The sequence below is a fragment of the Suricata suricatta genome, chromosome 9, assembly GCF_006229205.1.
Source record: "Suricata suricatta isolate VVHF042 chromosome 9, meerkat_22Aug2017_6uvM2_HiC, whole genome shotgun sequence".
Classification (NCBI taxonomy): Eukaryota; Metazoa; Chordata; class Mammalia; order Carnivora; family Herpestidae; genus Suricata; species Suricata suricatta.
Genome location: NC_043708.1, coordinates 56,944,656 through 56,961,940, shown reverse-complemented (window position 1 = coordinate 56,961,940; position 17,285 = coordinate 56,944,656). Strand labels below are relative to the sequence as shown.

At 40.0% G+C, this 17,285-nt stretch overlaps 1 protein-coding gene across 1 annotated transcript; it reads right to left on the bottom strand.

The window, feature by feature from the left end:
• Window positions 1–10,658: 10,658 nt before the first annotated feature.
• Window positions 10,659–13,663, bottom strand: CLEC14A (C-type lectin domain containing 14A). Its single transcript, XM_029951196.1, has one exon. It carries the CDS (start codon window positions 13,633–13,635, stop codon window positions 12,166–12,168), a length of 1,470 nt encoding a protein of 489 aa, XP_029807056.1. The 5' UTR covers window positions 13,636–13,663; the 3' UTR covers window positions 10,659–12,165.
• Window positions 13,664–17,285: the final 3,622 nt, after the last annotated feature.

Genomic DNA, 17,285 nt, shown 5'->3' with positions numbered 1-17,285 from the left:
AACAAGACCAGGCCTCAGTAAAATCGTCAGGTGGGCCTTGCCTTCTTGTGGACTCTTCTCCTGTCAGTGGAGCCCCTAGAGCTTCTGGACCTGCCAGGGTGTAACAAAAGAGAGGAAGATGCCAGATCATTTAAAGAAAAAGTCAGGTAGAGGATAGCTATCGGGTTAAAGGGTGGTCGAAGGCATACCTCCCAGAAACAAGTGGCACAGCTGGGACATGCAGAGATCCAGAACAGAGGCACATAGGCAACTTCTATAGAGCTAGAGAGGTGGGAGGTGTGTGTGTGTGTGTGTGTGTGTGTGCAGTCAAATGCATATTTATTCAGAAAATATCATCAAACATGTCTCCACCAAGCCTGCCCCTTAGCTCTATTTCAGACCACCTACCTCCATTCATTTAATAAAGATTTCATGACATTTATGTGCCAGACACTGTGGACGCGCGAAAGAAACAGGCAGACATGGTTTCTGCCTTCACAGGACCTACATCTTAAAGGGGAAATAGAAGGTGAATACACACTATGTGAATAATTGTGTTAAGTGAGGAAAGCACTATGGACTCTTACATTCTATGAATGTTGCCTCCTTGAAATAAGAGAGTTAAACAGCTGTACAGAAGCAAGAAGTATTTGGAGTCAGCTAATACTCTGGAATTAGCTCGTTTGGGAAAACACCATCCTGATGGCCTGGTGAAGAGGGCCTGGCTGGGGACACACAGAGCCATTCCTACCACATTTGCCATCCACATATTGACACCCAGTCAATATGAGTTCACCCAGTGAAAGGTGAACTCAATGTGAGGAGAAGCCTACCTTCAGCTTTGGAGGCCTGGAAATAGCTAGTTAGCATCCTCCCCACTTGCTTCCAATTTCAGTTTATAGGTGTGTCTAAGGGCTCAAGAGACAAGGGATGTGAGGATAGTGAAAAGCTGGTACAAGTGGGCTATCAAGAAGAGAACAATAATAGTGGACGTTTTGCGTATGGGCAATAGAACCATGGAAGTGTCAATTATTTTTCATTTATATTTTCTCCTTTTCCCCTACCATTTGGATCACAGATTTGCTGGTAAGAGAGTCTGGGTTGGTGTTGCTAGCAGGAGCCACCAGCGATCCTAGTTGCACAGGCTCTTGAATAGAGGAATCAGTGTGCCCAGAGATCCTTAGTTTCCTCAGGTTACAGCTGTGGGACTGGGGACTGCCCTGTTGGATCGATCCTGCTACAGGCAATATTATTCCCCGAGACAGTTTATTGCCATGTATACTTCAGCCTAGAGTTCACTGGCTGCCTTGGATTTGTTCCCGCCTTTACTTCCCCAAACAATGGCACCTCAGAAAATCCAACTGCTGCTTGGAGCTTTCAGGATATCTACCACTGGTCTTCAGAAAGGAGGACGTTGGGCAGGGCAGATAGAGGGGGCAGGTGTTGGAGGGATTTTTGGAGAAAGATTCCATCTGGATTACTTATTTAGGGAAATCTTTGTAAGAAAAGAGATGGTCTGGGAAGGAAAAGTATCTCCATTTTTAGCCATGTGGGAGGGTTTGTGTGGGTGCAAAGAAAGAGGGACTTTCAGGGATACAGATAAAAAAATTTTTTGTTTCATGCTTGCCTGAGTTAATATGTACACATCACAAAGTGAAAACTTGTACAAGATATCCAGGAAAGCTTTTAGTAATAATGCATAATATAGTTACTAAATTTTTTTAAAAAAGCATTTATTTATTATTGAAAGACAGAGGGAGAAAGAGCATGAGCAGGGGAGGGGCAGAAAAAGAGGGAGACACAGAATCCGAAGCAGGCTCCAGGCTCTGAGCTGTCAGCATAGAGACTGACATGGGGCTCAAACTCGTGACAATGAGATCATGACCTGAGTCAATGCCAGATGCTTAACTGACTGAGCCACCCAGGTGCCCCACTAAATTCTTTTGTAAGAATTTAAAATAGTAAAAACTTGATTTACAATATAAAAATTAGTATGCATTTAATCAAATTTATTATCATTTCTGCCTAATTATAATTTATTTAGAAAACATCTATTGATAGCTTGCAGCATAAAGGTAATTTACTTTTTACAAAGTGTGTAAGGTGTAATTCCTCACTTCAACAGCATGCAGTGTCGTAGGGGACATGAAAAAAAATATGCACCGGTAGCTTTCAGAGAGCTTGCAATAGTGGTGAGGGATTTCAGAGAGCCGGTTTTAATTTGAGGTAGATGGGGAAGATATCTTGGAGGATGTAGTATTTAAAATGGGATTTGTAATGTAGACACATTTCAGCATGCCAGCTGGTTATGGCTAGCTTTTCGGGTAGTGGAAATGCATGTTAAAATTATGGAGCTGCAGGGACTCCTGGATAGTTCAGTCTTTAAGCATCTGACTTCAGTTCAGGTCATGATCTCACAGTTCGTGAGTTCGAGCCCCACATCAGGCTCTCTGCTGTCAGCGCAGAGTCTGCTTTGGATCCTCTGTCCCGCCCCCTCTGCCTTTCCCTCTCTCTCTCTCTCTCTCTCTCTCTCTCTCTCTCTCTCTCACTCACTCAAGAAATAAACATTTAAAAAATCCTGGAGCAGCAATTAAGCAAAACCAAGTAGTTCAACTTAACAAAGACACAGGGTCCAATATGATAGGAGTGTGGACTGACTTGATGAGGTCTTGGAAGATCTTAGAAGCCCCTGAACAAGGATCAGGAATGTGAACTTGAGTGGAGGAGCCTGGGATCCATCTGAACAGCGGAGTTGAATGATGGAGTAGTACATCACGGAGGTAAATGTGATAACAAGCTGGGGTAAATCACCAGAAGGAGAGAGATGAAGAGTAAAGGGGAAAAGCACCGTGATGAGATTTCTGTTTGTGGTGGTGATTTAGGATGAGGCAGACTTGATGTATAGTCCAAAGGGAAGACCAGTACAGTGAGGAAAATTGAAGGTAAAAATGAGATAGTGTCAAATTACGGATGGGAATGTTAAGACCATAAATGGAAGGGTTAGCCATCCTACTGAGACCCAAAATAGGGGAAAAAGAAGAAATGTGAAGGTCATGGGAGGGGGTACAGATAAAGGTGCTAACATCTGAAAGTGAGGATTTCTTAGCACGATTCCTTATCTCCTGCATCACCTGCCGAATATCGGAGAAGCGTGAATAAGAAGTTTTGATTCTAACTTGGCTTTCACCTATACCTGTCAAGTTCAGTCAAATGTGAATCCACGTTAGGAACACAGAAAATTTAAACTATGTAAAACTCCTTAGCTTCTTATGTTTGCAAGAAGAGCCTCTTGTTCTGATGAGAAACCCGGCTGGATGTGCTATGATAACAGTCTCAGTAACTCTGCGGTCCCCGCTGGGAAGAACATCACAGACACTGCACATTTCTACCCATCTATCCCTCTGCTAGATTCACAGGGGTTTTGTGAGGACAAATAAAACAAGAGAGTACATATAATTTTTTTCTATATAAGTTTCTATGAAGATATTATAGGCCTATATAAAGTGGTATGTGGATATTATAACATATCAGAATAATCTGAAATTGATTTGTTTGTTCTTTTTAATTTACATTCAATTTTTAAAAGAAAAACTCTTTTTAAAAAAGGCATTTAAAGCACTTTTTCATGGTTTACCATTTTTAAGAGCTTTCTATATACACTGACAAAGGGAGCTGTGGGAAAGGAAATACTTGACAGCAAGCATGGTGCACTGGGAATAAGTGCCCGCCAGATAGTTCCCACTTGACACTGTTGGCACCGTGGATGGGCCCACAGTCACAGCGCTGGAGAGCCAGGCAGGGCCCCTGGGGCTTGTGCAAGCAATAAACTACAATTACTGCCTTGTAAGACACTATAATTCCAGGAGAAGTTATTCATTGGGGTGGGTCATTTAAAGGATGTGTTTCTAACCAAGGCTTTGAGAAGGATGCTTTCTGGACACTAAGTGTTCATCCACCCAGTACCCATTGGATGATACTTACCCTCCCAGTTCTGTTATGTGAAATGTCAGAGGGAGAAATGTAGGAATTAGAAAGTGGTCATTTTTTTCAAATAATGAGTCTTACTACCCGCTCTCATCACACCCTCACTTCTCATAACAAGTTAGCACACTTGGAGAAGAGAACAAAATGATGTTTAGTTTAGGAGCATTGTTTGCTACGCTTGGACACATTTAAACACTTTTTTTTTTCTTTTTCAGAGTTATGGGCCAGTAGTTATAGACTTGTTTTCTTGTTCTTAGGACTCTTGAGTTATGTTCACTAGTTTGTAATGACATTACAACTTCCTGAAATACTGAAAGGGGGGGTCTGAGTGGTTTATATTAAATTTTCTGTCATCAGCAGAATTGGGGCTCAAGAACTGAGTTCTGTTACTGAAAAATAAAGAAATTTCTATGTACATACTTAAAAAAATTGTATATACTCTCAGCTTTGTCTATGAAATAGATGTAATATTAACTGCCTCATACAACTGTTTTAAGAAAATTAATATAGAGGCTTCTTATTACAGTAATCTAGACTAGAGTAAGCACTCATCAAAAAACACTGAGAAGATATGAAATGCATTTATCATGATATTTATAAATCAGTGTTTTCTGATTTTTCTTAGTGCTACCTGGTTAAATGGTCATTCCAGGATTCTCTTCCTCTCACTTGATCACTTATCTAGAGGAATGATCTAAACTCTAGGAAGTTTACATACCGCCCTGGCACTGGGGGATAGATGCCCAGTCCCATGGCGCATGATCACCAGATCTGTCCAGTTTGGTTTATAGTGGGACATACAATCTCCAGTGCTCTCTGCTTTCCGTCTACATCTGTGGTTGCAAGTTATGTAAGCTTTTATAAGTTATATAAATATTATTTTTAAAATTTATTATTAAATGTAAAATATTATTTTATATATTTATCACCACAGATGGTTTCAGTGAAGAGGTATGTTTAGGTGCCACAGGTGGAGTAAATTGCTATTCAGGCAAGGCAAGCCTGTGGCTGCAAATTAATTGGTGCAATTTGACAAGACTATCAGACTATCATCTACATATATATATATGTATATATATATATATATATATATATATATACATATATATATATATATATGTCTTAACTCTCGGTATCTGTGAATGTGACCTTATTTGGAAATAAGATTGTTGCAATGTAATTAAGTTAAAACAAAGTCATACTGAATTAGAGTGGGACTTAAATACAGTGATTGGCATCCTTATAAAAAGAGGGAGGGGCATATGGGTGACTCAGTAGGTAAGTGTCCCACTCTTGATTTCAGCTCAGGTCACGATCTAATGGTTCATGGAATTGAGCCTTACACTGAGGTGTACACAGACAGCACAGGTCTGCTTGGGATTCTCTTTTCCTCTCTGCCCCTCCCCCATTATCTCATATTCTCTCTCTCTCTCTCTCTCTCTCTCTCTCTCTCTCTCTCTCTCTCTCTCTCAAAATAAGGTTTTAAAAAGAAGAGGGAAATTTGGACACATAGACAAATAAGAGACACATAGAGGTAAGCAGTCCGTGTGATAATAAAGGCAGAGATTGTAGTGATTTAGCTGTAAGCCAAGAAACACCAAGGATCAAATCAACCATCAGATGCTAGAAAGAGGAATGAGTGATTCTTTCCTAGAGACTTCAGAAGTATCAAACCCCTGCCAACACCTTGATTTTGGACTTTTAGCCTCCAGAGCAGTGAGGGAATAAATTTCTGTTGTTTTAAGACACAAAATTGGTAATAATTTGTTACAGCAGCCCTAGGGAACTAACACAGGTGGTGATGTCAATGTAACAAACAAGAGACTGAACAAAAACTAAAAATTCTGGAAGATTTTGGGAAAGAGATGTCTGTAGGGGCTTTGCAACACTCCCACCTATTTTTGGGAATCTAGGAAGGCAGATGCATATCTAAGGCTTGCATTTGCCCAGGAAAAATCTGAAAATGCTCTAATTTCTCCAACTCTAGGTGATGCTAGGGACCTATAACAGCAAGAAGTGGTGCCTAAGGCAGAATTATAATCTGTTGAAGCATTAAAGCCCTGCCCACCCCCACAGAGAACCCCTCTGCAAATGGTGGGAGATTTATTGGTCCAATCATTTAAAGAAATCTATGTAATCATTAGCTGACCATTAAGTTAACTGAGCAAAGTTAGAGTTATTTCAATGGTTACACATCACAGGAAATATAGACTTTTCAGAATCAATCAAAGAATGTAACCAAATAAACAGCAACAACAGCAAACTGTTGTGTGGCAGTCAGGGGATGGATTTACAGAGTTGCCACATTATATTATCTAAAACACCCAGTTTTCAGCAAAAATGGATGAGCTATACAAAGAAACAGAAAATCAGTCACAGAAAAGAAGCTTAAAAGTAGCAAGAGAAAAACAAGTCAAATTGAAAAAAAGATCATCAGTAAAATTAACTAATGTTTATCAGAAATCATGAAGCCCAGAAGGCAATTTGATGACTTAGGCAAAGTGTTAAAAGGAAAAGATGATTAACCCCAAATTTTATATGTAGTAAAACTAACCATCAAAAAAGGAAAGAGATACTCAAGGCATACTCAAACAAAAATTGGGAGAATTTGTCATCGGCAGGCATGCCCTGTAAGAAACACTAATGGGAACCCTTCAGGATGATGATAAAAGACAGTAACCAGCAACAAAACCACACAAAGATATAAAGAGCATTGGCAAAGGTATTGACATAGGTAAATGTGAAAGACAATATGAATGTATTTTTCTTTATAATTTTTTATTTTCTCTGATTTGTTTGTTTATTTATTTTTGACAGGCAGACTATGAATGGGGGAAGGGCCGAGAAAGAGGGAGACACAGAATCTGAAGCAGGCTCCAGGCTCTGAGCTGACTATCAGCACAGAGCCTGACACAGGGCTTGAACCCATGAACTGTGAGATCATGACCTGAGCCGAAATCAGAAGCTTAACTGACTGAGCCACCTCGGTGCCCCTAGTCTATCTGATGAAAAAGATAATTGCATACTAAAACAATAATTATAAAATCGTGATGATGGGCTTATATTATATAAAGATGTAATTTGATTGACAATAATAGCACAAAGAAGGAGAGAAGTAGCAGACCTTTATTTAAACTGATCCTATACCCAAAAAAGGATATAGCTATGTTAGAGCAAAATTGTTGTATACTATTGAAATTATTTGGTATTAATCCTAACTACACAGTCTTTAAATTAAGATGTTAATTATAATCTTCATGGCAGTCACTTAGTGAAAAATCTCTATAAAAGTATAGGAAGCAAGAAAATTAAGATGACACTGTATAAAATATTTAATACATAAAAAAGCAATAGAATATAGGAACAAAGAGCCATAAAACACATAGAAAGCCAACACAAAATAATAGATGTAAATCCTCATTATCAGTAATTACATTAAGAACAAACACACTTAATATTCATTCAGAAGGCAGAGATTGGAGAATAGATTAAAAAAATAATCCAAACATATGCTGTATACAAAAGACACATTAGATTCAAAGGCATAAATGGTTGAAAGATAAAAGATGAAAAAAATGTAATAAGCAAAAAGCAACCATAAGACAACTTAAATTGCTATACTAATATCATGCAAAATGGACTTTAAAACAAACAAACAAAAAATGTTACCAGAGATAAAGAGGGACATTTTATGAAAAAAGAGCCCATACATCAGGAGATACAACCATAAACATCCACATACCTAATAACAGAGCTCAAAATACATTTAAAAATGACTGACAGAACTGGTTAGAAGTAGATAATTTGACAATAAAAGTTAGAGACTTCAGAAAAATCTACGAAAAAGATCAAACTGAAATAAAGGACTTGAAAAACACTATAGACAAAGTATTCACAACAGACCTCTCTAGTACCTTACCCAACAACAGCAGAATACACTATCTTCTCAGGGACCTGTGGAATACATTTTCCAGGATAGACCATATGCTATGCTCTGGGATAGACCATAAACAAGACTCAATAAATTGAAAAGGGTTTAAACCAGGAGCACCTGGGTGGCTCAGTCATTTAGGCATCTGACTTCGGCTCAGGTCGTGATCTCATGGTTTGTGAATTCTAGCCCTGCATTGGGCTGTCTGCTGTCAGCACAGAGCCGGCTTCAGATTCCCCTCTCTCTCAAAAATCAATAAATATTAGGGGTGCTTGTGTGGCTCAGTTGGTTGAGCATCTGACTTCAGTTCAAGTCATGATCTCACAGTTCATGAGTTCGAGCCCCATGTCAGGCTCTGTGCAGACCTGGTAGAGTCTGGACCCCACTTTAAGTTCTGTGTCTCCCTCTCTTTCTCTCTCTGCCCCTCCCCTCCCCTGGTCACACGCTGTCTTTCTCTCTCATTCTCTTTCAAAAATAAACATTAAAAAAATAAAAAACAAATAAACATTAAAACATAATTTTAAGAAAGGGTTTAAAACCATACATATTTTGTTTTCTAATCTAACCACAATGGAATCAAATTAAAAATTAAAACCAGAAGGAATTTAGGATTTTTACAAATATGTGGAAATTAAGTAACACCCTCTTAAATAACCAATGTATTAAGAAAAAAATTACAAGTAAATTAGAAAATACTTTGAGATGAATGAAAAGGAAAACAAAAATTGCCCAAACTTACTGGATACCGTTAAAGCAGTGCTTAAAGGGAAATTTATAGCTGTAAATGCCTATGTTAAAAAAGGAAGATCTCTTGATTTTGGCTCAGGTCATGATCCCAGGGTCATGGGAGTGAGCCCTGCATTAGGCTCTGTGCTCTCGCTCTCTCTCTCTATCTCTGTCTCTCTCTCTCTGTCTCTGTCTCTCTCTCTCTCTCTCTCTCTCCCTCTCCCTCCTCCACTTGCCTTCTTTCTAAAATAAAATAAAATAAAATAGAATAAAATAAAATAAAAAATGTTTAAAAAAGGAGATCTCAGAAAAAGAAAACTCTCATATCAATAGTCTAATTTATCATCCTAAAAAAGTAGAAAAATGAGAATACACTAAACCCAAAACAAGGACAGGGATGGAAATAATAAAAATTAAATGAGAAATAAGTGAAATAGAAAACAGAAACACTATAGGGAAAAATCAATGAATCTAAAAGCAAGTTCTTTGAAAAGATCAACAAAATTGACAGACCTTTAGTTAGACTAGTCTCATCCTTATGAAACACTCAAATTATTAATAATTAAAGATTAATTAAATCAAAGAGAAGACATCACTACCACCTTTATGGAAATGAAAAATAATTACATGAGAATACTGTCAATAATTGAATGGCAACAAATTATATAACCTAGAAGTAATCGTTAAAATATTCAGTATGGTGGGGCATGAGGCTGGCAATTTGCTCTTACATGACTCAGGAAGGAAAGTTATTTTTACTGCATTTGCAAGTTTGTATATATGAAGTTGTTTAGAAAAAGAAAAAGAAAAAGAAAAAGTATTATACCATGTAAGGCTAGTATTCACAGCAAGTCCTGTTGTTATTGTAAGAAAGAAAGATCCTCAAAGATCAAACGATAATGGTTTACTTTCAATCAGTGGCAAAAGTGAATAAAGTACAAGTCTAAACAAACGTGCAAGCATATGAATGTGTGGATTCATAATTTCAGATGTAAAGCAGTTTCAGAATCATCTGAAAGGCTAAGGTGTGGCTGTTGGATTGGATGACTAAAATGAAGTGGAGGTCATTGGAAGTGAGGAAGGCAAGGAACTGAAATGTGCAGTCATTGGAGAGTCATCCATGAAGGCTTCAAGATTGTATGAAATAATGGCAGGAATTAAAGGGCTGACAACTGAAAACTAGATGCTAACTCTTTCTTTTAAGGAAATGATCGAACGGGCAGCTATATGGGATGAGTGTGGGGACAGAGTGTTTTAAGTAAGAAAGGACTAAACCTCAAAGAGATTGGAGAAATAATGAAGTGGTAGTAGAGAAATAGTAAAGACCCTAACCTTAGTTCACAAGAGATCAAGCTTGACTGGCCTGATTATACCATGGATTCAAAATTTTATGAAAGATTTCAGAGCCAAAGCTTCAGAGAGTCATATGAAGCTTGGTCTGCAATTGCTATCTGTCAGGAAATCAAATATAAAAACAAATAGTTTTCTGTAATTTTTGCCTATCTACTTACAAGGGAAAATAATAGCAAGTAATAGTTGACTGATTATGCTCAAACCTATTTATTTTTCACATAGGGCATTTGGACCCCAAGATTGGTAATGCCACCAGTGTCATGTTGCATAATAAGTTAAAGATGCATACTCCATTGTATTACAGCGATGATACAAAAGCAGTCTACTTTAAGACAAAGCATGTGTACACACAGATGTATGCACACACAAAGATAGAGATAATTTTAGATATACCAATAATTATAGATACAGAAAATTTACAGTTCAGTGCAGTGATAGAAGGACCTAGTTTTCAAGTTACAAAAGAAAGGATCATATATTCTATTCATACAGTTACCTTCTTTACAGAGAGGTCATGTAGTAATGAGGAAAGATAATACACCACAACTGAGGTGAACTGAGACACTCTGACAAGTTAGAGACATTGAGTAAGCCATTACTTACCTGATTTGATTTTATTTAAAATTCCTTCCAATGTTAATTCTAATTCATTTGTGATTTTATTTTAGAACTATTTAGACATATATTTAGTATATGAAACAATTATCTATTTATTCCTTTAATGTTACAATACCACATATATGTATATAATATATATATTATACAAGATACACTTGCGAACATCAAAATGGTTCTATGAAAATGTAGTGCAAACTTCCTGTTTTCATTCTTCCTGATTACTAAGCTTGTTTGTCTTTCTCTCTCCATATAACAACCCCCACATACTTAGTTTTAAAGTCTTATCATACCAATAGAAGTGCAATATTTTTAGGCATCTCAATTTCACTAGATTATGATTATTATAACATCTTAGTTATTTTTTAGAGGAATGCTTCACTTAGGTTCCTTCCTAATGACCCAAATCATAACAAGATGATAGATGTTTATATTTACCACTTATTTCTTATACTAATAATCTTATGGAGAGCTGTTACCATGCCTGTTGTTAAATTATAAGCATTCCAAGATGGGCATTTATAGTCACTGCACACATTTCTTTTTAAGGGGGTAAGGAAATAGTTTGGATTTCAAGATTTTTTCATGGATTAAAAAGTGCGTAAGAACCTAGCAACTTTGGAGGAAATCCAGCTCCTTTTTGCTTTAATGCACCCCAAAAATTTCAAATCAATACTTAGCATTAACGTTTTAATTGAAAATTAACATCACCATAATTGGAAGTGAGGATCAGCATCCTAATGTTTAGGAGAGGGCTATTTGGTTGCGAAGGTCATTACACTGGACAGCACAAATGTTGGAAAAGGAAAACACAAATCATTTGTTTCCTTGAGCAAGGACACACAGTAAACACTTGAATTGGTGGTCAACTATAATTTGCTTCTAGAGCCAGCTACTCTGGCAACGCTACAGTTTGGATTTATAGCAGAGCACATAAGTAGCAGTGACTTTGAAAGCAAAGTATAAAAGAACCAAGAAAAAAGTTGCTAGTTGTTAAAGATCTACTCCTCATTACAAGGACTTGACGTTTTCCCCTTCAATCTGAAAGCAGGATGCTCTTACTGCTATTTCCAGTATGCCCCTACACTGTTTTTCCTAAATAATTACTCCTCCAAGAAACCAGTGATATTTGAGTGTGGGTTATCAACAATTCTTTATTCTTTGCCTGGGCATTTCAAACCATTATATGTCAAGCCTGAACAATGCAGACAGTAAGTTTCCTTTCCATTTTGGTAAAAAAAAATTTTTTTTTTAATTGCACTGTTTTCTCTTTGCTTCCAATGTCTTCACATGTTCAAGCACTTCTCCAAATTCCCCAGAATAAACACAAGGAGAAAAACCTCTTCCCAGTAGCATCCCAGCCCCCAGTACCACCACAAGTCACGTCCATCTCTTCCACCATTTCCCTCCTCAGGAAATGAGCGTCCAGTTCAGATTTATCTCCTCCGTGGAGTAGAGGGAGTTAAACTCGTGTAGAAAGAGGATTTTCTACAAGAAATTCAGTCCCTAAATAAGTTCCTTTTCTTTTCCCTTTTCAGGGACAGTGAAAAACTCTGCTCAGAGGGAGTGCCTTTTCCCTAGGTGTCACCAGAGCCAAGAGAGGACCCTGTCAGCGAGGCACCCTCTGCTCTGTCTCGCAGACCAGCGTCCCCCACCTTCACTCCATTGTCTGTGCAATGTACAGAAATGGAGCGCAGAGCAGCGGCCTCGGTACCACCCTCCTTGCCTGGCTGGGCCAAAGGCTCCTTTCTTGACTGCGAAGAAGGGCTTTTGTGGAAGCAGAGTTTGAAAAGCCCCAGCACTGTCATAGTCAAGATAACCAATACTATGACTGCTATGCTCACAAGTATGAAGACCACGGTGGAGGAGGAGTCGGAAGCCTGGGGAATGGCAGGGGAAGACGTGGAATTAAACTTGGGAATCACGCTTCCTGAAGAGGTGATGGCGGCCTTTGAATTAGCTTGAGAGGACACCTGAAGGGTAGACATCGTGCTCTGTGCTCCCCACTGAGGAATCTCCGAAATAGATGGTGCTGAACTGCCTTGTCCAAAGACATGTGGTACCTCTCTTGGCTTCTCATGTACCCTGGGTGTCCACGTTCTCTTCGGGTCGGGGCTGGCTGTAGTGGCTGGCCTGGTGGGCACGTCGGTGCCCTCGGGGGCCGGCTGTCCTTCCCCATTGGTTACACACGAGTGTCCGTCTTTCCCCAGCACGAAGCCCGCAGCGCACTCGCAGGCAAAGCCTCCCAAGTCATCTAGACAGTCAGAGGGCTCTGCGCATTTGCCAGCACGGAGGTACCTCCCGGGGCAGGGACAGAGCACAGCCCCGGAAGGTATCCCGTCCCAGCGCGCGCCGACCTCGTCCACGATGCAGGTGGCAGTGATGGAGAGATGCCCAGGGCAGAGCGCACTCACCTTGGTCCCCGGGGGGCTGAAGTCCAGCGTCGCGCTGTACAATTGGAAGGGCGCGCGGTAGCTCAAGTTAGAGGCGGCCCCGGGGAGCGGCGCCGGGCACAAGCCCTCAAACTGGTATTTGCACAAGTAGCCATTGGCACGCGAGTGGCATCGCATCTCCTTCCAGCCTGCGGGATCAACCCCCCGGGTGGCCTGGAGTCCTGCGCAACTCTGAGAGGTGCAGGAGCGTTGGGGCTCCTCCACCCACTCCAGCGTCTCGCTTTCGGACCCGCCGACGTCGGCGGAGAGCCAGGAGAAACCCCGCAATGGCTCGTTCTCCAGAGTGCAGTGCGACCGCCCGCGTTCCAGCGCCACCCAGAACACAAGGTCTTTGGAGCCCCCTCCGGGCCCCGGGCCTGCCCGCAGGAGCGCCAGCACCGCGCGGAGCTCTGCGCCCGCGCTCACGGTGCTGAGCGCCCCGCCGCGCAGACTGCAGGCCTCCTCAGCCGCCGGCCTCTTGATGGTAGCGTGGTGCAGGCTGTAGCAGGCCCCCGAGGCCGAGCAACCCGCGCGGTCGGCCGTGGGGTGTTCGCCCCGGCCAGGCCGAGGCCAGAAAGCCTGCCAGAGGAGGCAGAAGGCTAGTGCCGGCCTCATCTTGGAAGCCCTTGAGCCCACAGCTGTTCCCAACTTGGTTCTGTCCCGCCCGAGGGCGCGGAGCGTCCCAAGAGCGCGGTCACCGCCCCCTACAGCTGACTCTCCCCCACTTCCCCCGCCCCATCAAGGGCCAAGAATCCCCACCACCTCCCAGGCTGCAAACAGCCTTCCTTAGGCCCCGACAGGAAATGCGTTCGGAGCTGTGCCAGGCCTCCTGCAGCTTTGATTTATTATGGGGTCGGGAACACAGCTGGTGCGGGGGTCATAGGGAACACAGACGACCAGGTCAAACACCCTGCTTAGAGCAGGAGATAAAGAATGTTGCTACAGGGAAGAAGAGTAACGTCCCCCGCCCCCATTAGAAAGTTTCAGGCGGTCAGATCCCCAAAACACTGGGGAACGTTAACAGGAAGGACTGGAGACGAGGAACTCGCTGACAGCCAACACCCACCCATTGTGCTTCGTCCAGGACCCTGGAACTGGCTTCGCAACAATGAGTAGACGGCTCCAGTTTTCATCAGGCTCTAGACTGGAGGGGGAAAGACTCCAGTGAGAAATAGGAGCATATGCCTTCACCACCAGAGGCAGCCCTGTTTAAGTGCTGATCTCTTCCTGGGCTCTGCTTCTCTCTCCTGTCAAAGGAGATTCCTGTATGCTAATTGCTTGTCAAAGAATTTAGAATTCCTTTCGGGTATTTTAAACGGGTAATACTGCTTCTTCAATCAGAGCTTGCCTTAAAGTTTATTTTTTGCTGGTCACTCAGGAAAGGAAATGTACTTCTAGGCCTAAATGGAAAATAATGGCCATAGGTCTTAACTGTTGTGCAGTTACATTTCCTTACCACTGTATTGGTTCATAACTTCTTCAGGCATATATGTTAGATAAAAATGAGACCGTGGTCTTACTACTGTTTGGGAACAACTACCCCATGTGTAATTTTATCCTTGAACTATTTTAATATCATTTTTTCCTGTGATGGAGTGCCAATATTTGAATTTTTTTTAAACGCTTGTTTATTATTGAGAGAGAGTATGAGCATAGGAGGGGCAGAGAGAGAGGGAGACACAGAATTCGAAGCAGGCTCCAGGCTCTGAGCTGTCAGCACAGAGCCCAGTGTGGGGCTCAAACTCACAAACCTGAGCCTAAGTTGGACGCTTAACTCACTGAGCCACCCAGATGTCCCTTGAGTACCAATATTTGTATCAGTAAGTTGTAGAAGTACCCTTTAAGGGACACAAGAGTTCAATATTCTTTTTTTTTTTTTTTAGTGTTTATTTTTTGAGAGAGTGGGGGAGGAAGAGAAAGAGAGAGAGGGAGACAGAGGATCCACAGCAGGTTCTGCACAGTCAGCCCAGAGCCAGATGTGGGCTCGAACTTACCCACCATGGTATCACGATCTCAGCCTAAGTGGGACGCCTAACCAACTGTGCCACCCAGGAACCCCAAGAGTTCAATATTCTTAAGAAATTAAATCATTTCTTACATTAAAATACATATTATACTCTGCAAAAAATACCCTGTAACTTACAAATGAGTGGGCCAATTTCTTTAGAGGTCCAGTTTTTTAAAAATATAAACCACTCAATTGGAAGTGGGAAGGAATTAAAGGTAAGTAAAGGAAGAAACGTTTAAATGCTTAACTGTATATGAAAACATTTTCTTGTTAGCAAATTGGGCAATTCTACACCATTTTAGGAGATATATTATCCATCTTGACTCACAGTGACCAAATATATTGCAATAGAAGCACGAAGTTTCCACTGAGCCCACTTCACATGCATGATGCTTTTAAATATCTATAATCAGAATGAAAGTTGCCATCCCATGAATAATGCATACCCCACTTTTAAACTCACTTTCTTGTGCTAGATTAGATGGTTCAGATTAGTGAGGAGGTGGGGGAAGGAAGGTCTCAGGGTCACATCTGTGTGCCCCCACTTCATTTTTACCACTACTCTCATTCTTCTTTTCCTCTTGGAAATTCTATGTGTGTTAACAAGTGATAGTAAACACCATGAATCATCATCACACATACTTGCTTTTGCTGACTGTGGAGTTTTGCAGCAGGATTTCTCTCCTACCTTGCTGCTTTCCAATTTAAAGGACATTCATTAGTCCTTCATTTCAGATGTCCATGTCACCTTAAACATGACTTTGCATTTAAATTAAGTGACTTAATGAGAAAGGAACATGAACATCTAGAAGTCTAATTGAATGGATCTTAAAATTACTTAATCATGTGGGCCAGTTCTATATACCTTTCCAATCAAATGACTGTGTGTTCATAAATGTGTCCATGTAGCGCTATATATTTTAATAAAATAAAACCTTTTATAAACCTAAGTAGGCAATGGAAATCTCTCAGATATTTTTCAAATCACTTGGGATGAGATAAAGCTTCTAGAGTGAGAAAGAATGAATGACTGAAAAGCTTATAGCAAATACATGATCTCACTCCTGGGGTACCAGAAGAGAATATAATGGCCAAACTGACTGGATATCATAGTCCCGGCCATGTCCGCTGTTTCAGTAAAATAAAATAAAATTAGCTCCAAGTAAGACATAGGTCATTTTGTAATTAATTACTTTGTATTGATCTATAGACCACTACCATATTTTGAAATGTATAGTATTCCTGAAAAAACTAGAAACGAAGGAACGTTGGAATGTTTTTATTTTAAAATAATGTTTGTTAGGATTATAATAGGATACATTTTACCTCCGTATTCCAAATATTTAAAATTCTGATAATACCAAGTATGGCTCCATGGGCTCTTTCACATGGTGCAGTTCACAAAGGGCAAGAACTTTGGAAACACTTGCCACTTTTTTCTTAAAACCAAACATTTACATTCTCTATACTCCAGTACTTCTATATCTGGGTATATACTCAACAGAAAATCTTGCGCACGTATAAGAGAAGACACATAAAAGGATGTCTATAGGAGCACAGTTCATATTAACAAACACCAGAATGAATCCAAATGTCCAGCAATGGATGGTAGATAAATAAACCAAGATACGTTCACTCAATGAATATGGAGGCAACGAAAATGAATCAAATGTAACTGCAAGTAACCAAATGAATTAATCTTATCAGTACAACACTAAGCGACAAAAGTTCCAAAAGATTATACAAAGTCTGATACTCTTTTTATAAATTAAAAAAACAACTACTAAATATATATTTGTGTATATTTTAGGAAAATATAGTTATAATACAGTTATAATACAATGACATAAAAGGAACAATGATTATAAAACTCTGGGTGGTGGGGCTTTAGGGTAGGAGAGAAGAGCAGGGTGGACTGTGTGGTGTAACAGGATTTTATGTGAGTTGTTGTTAGAGGCTCAGCTTTTGTTTTGGATAGTAACTTTGTGGGCGATCATCTATTATTAAAAATAATTATGTAATTAACAAAATAAAAGTCGCTATGTCTGGACAAATGATGAGAAAATGACATGAATTAAAAATTATAATTAGTCTCATTCTGAATAAAATTAAAATGTAGAATAAAAGTAAAATCAAGATATTAGTAACATTTTCAAAATATATTTTCTTTTGATCTCCACATTCTTTTGCAGGTAACGCATTTCTAAATTTAAGCCAATTAGTAATCAGAAAAAAGCATAATAAGTAAAATGTTTTC

Excerpts from the sequence above, each read along its gene's own strand:
- CLEC14A (XM_029951196.1), bottom strand. The coding sequence starts at position 13,635 with ATGAGGCCGGCACTAGCCTTCTGCCTCCTCTGGCAGGCTTTCTGGCCT.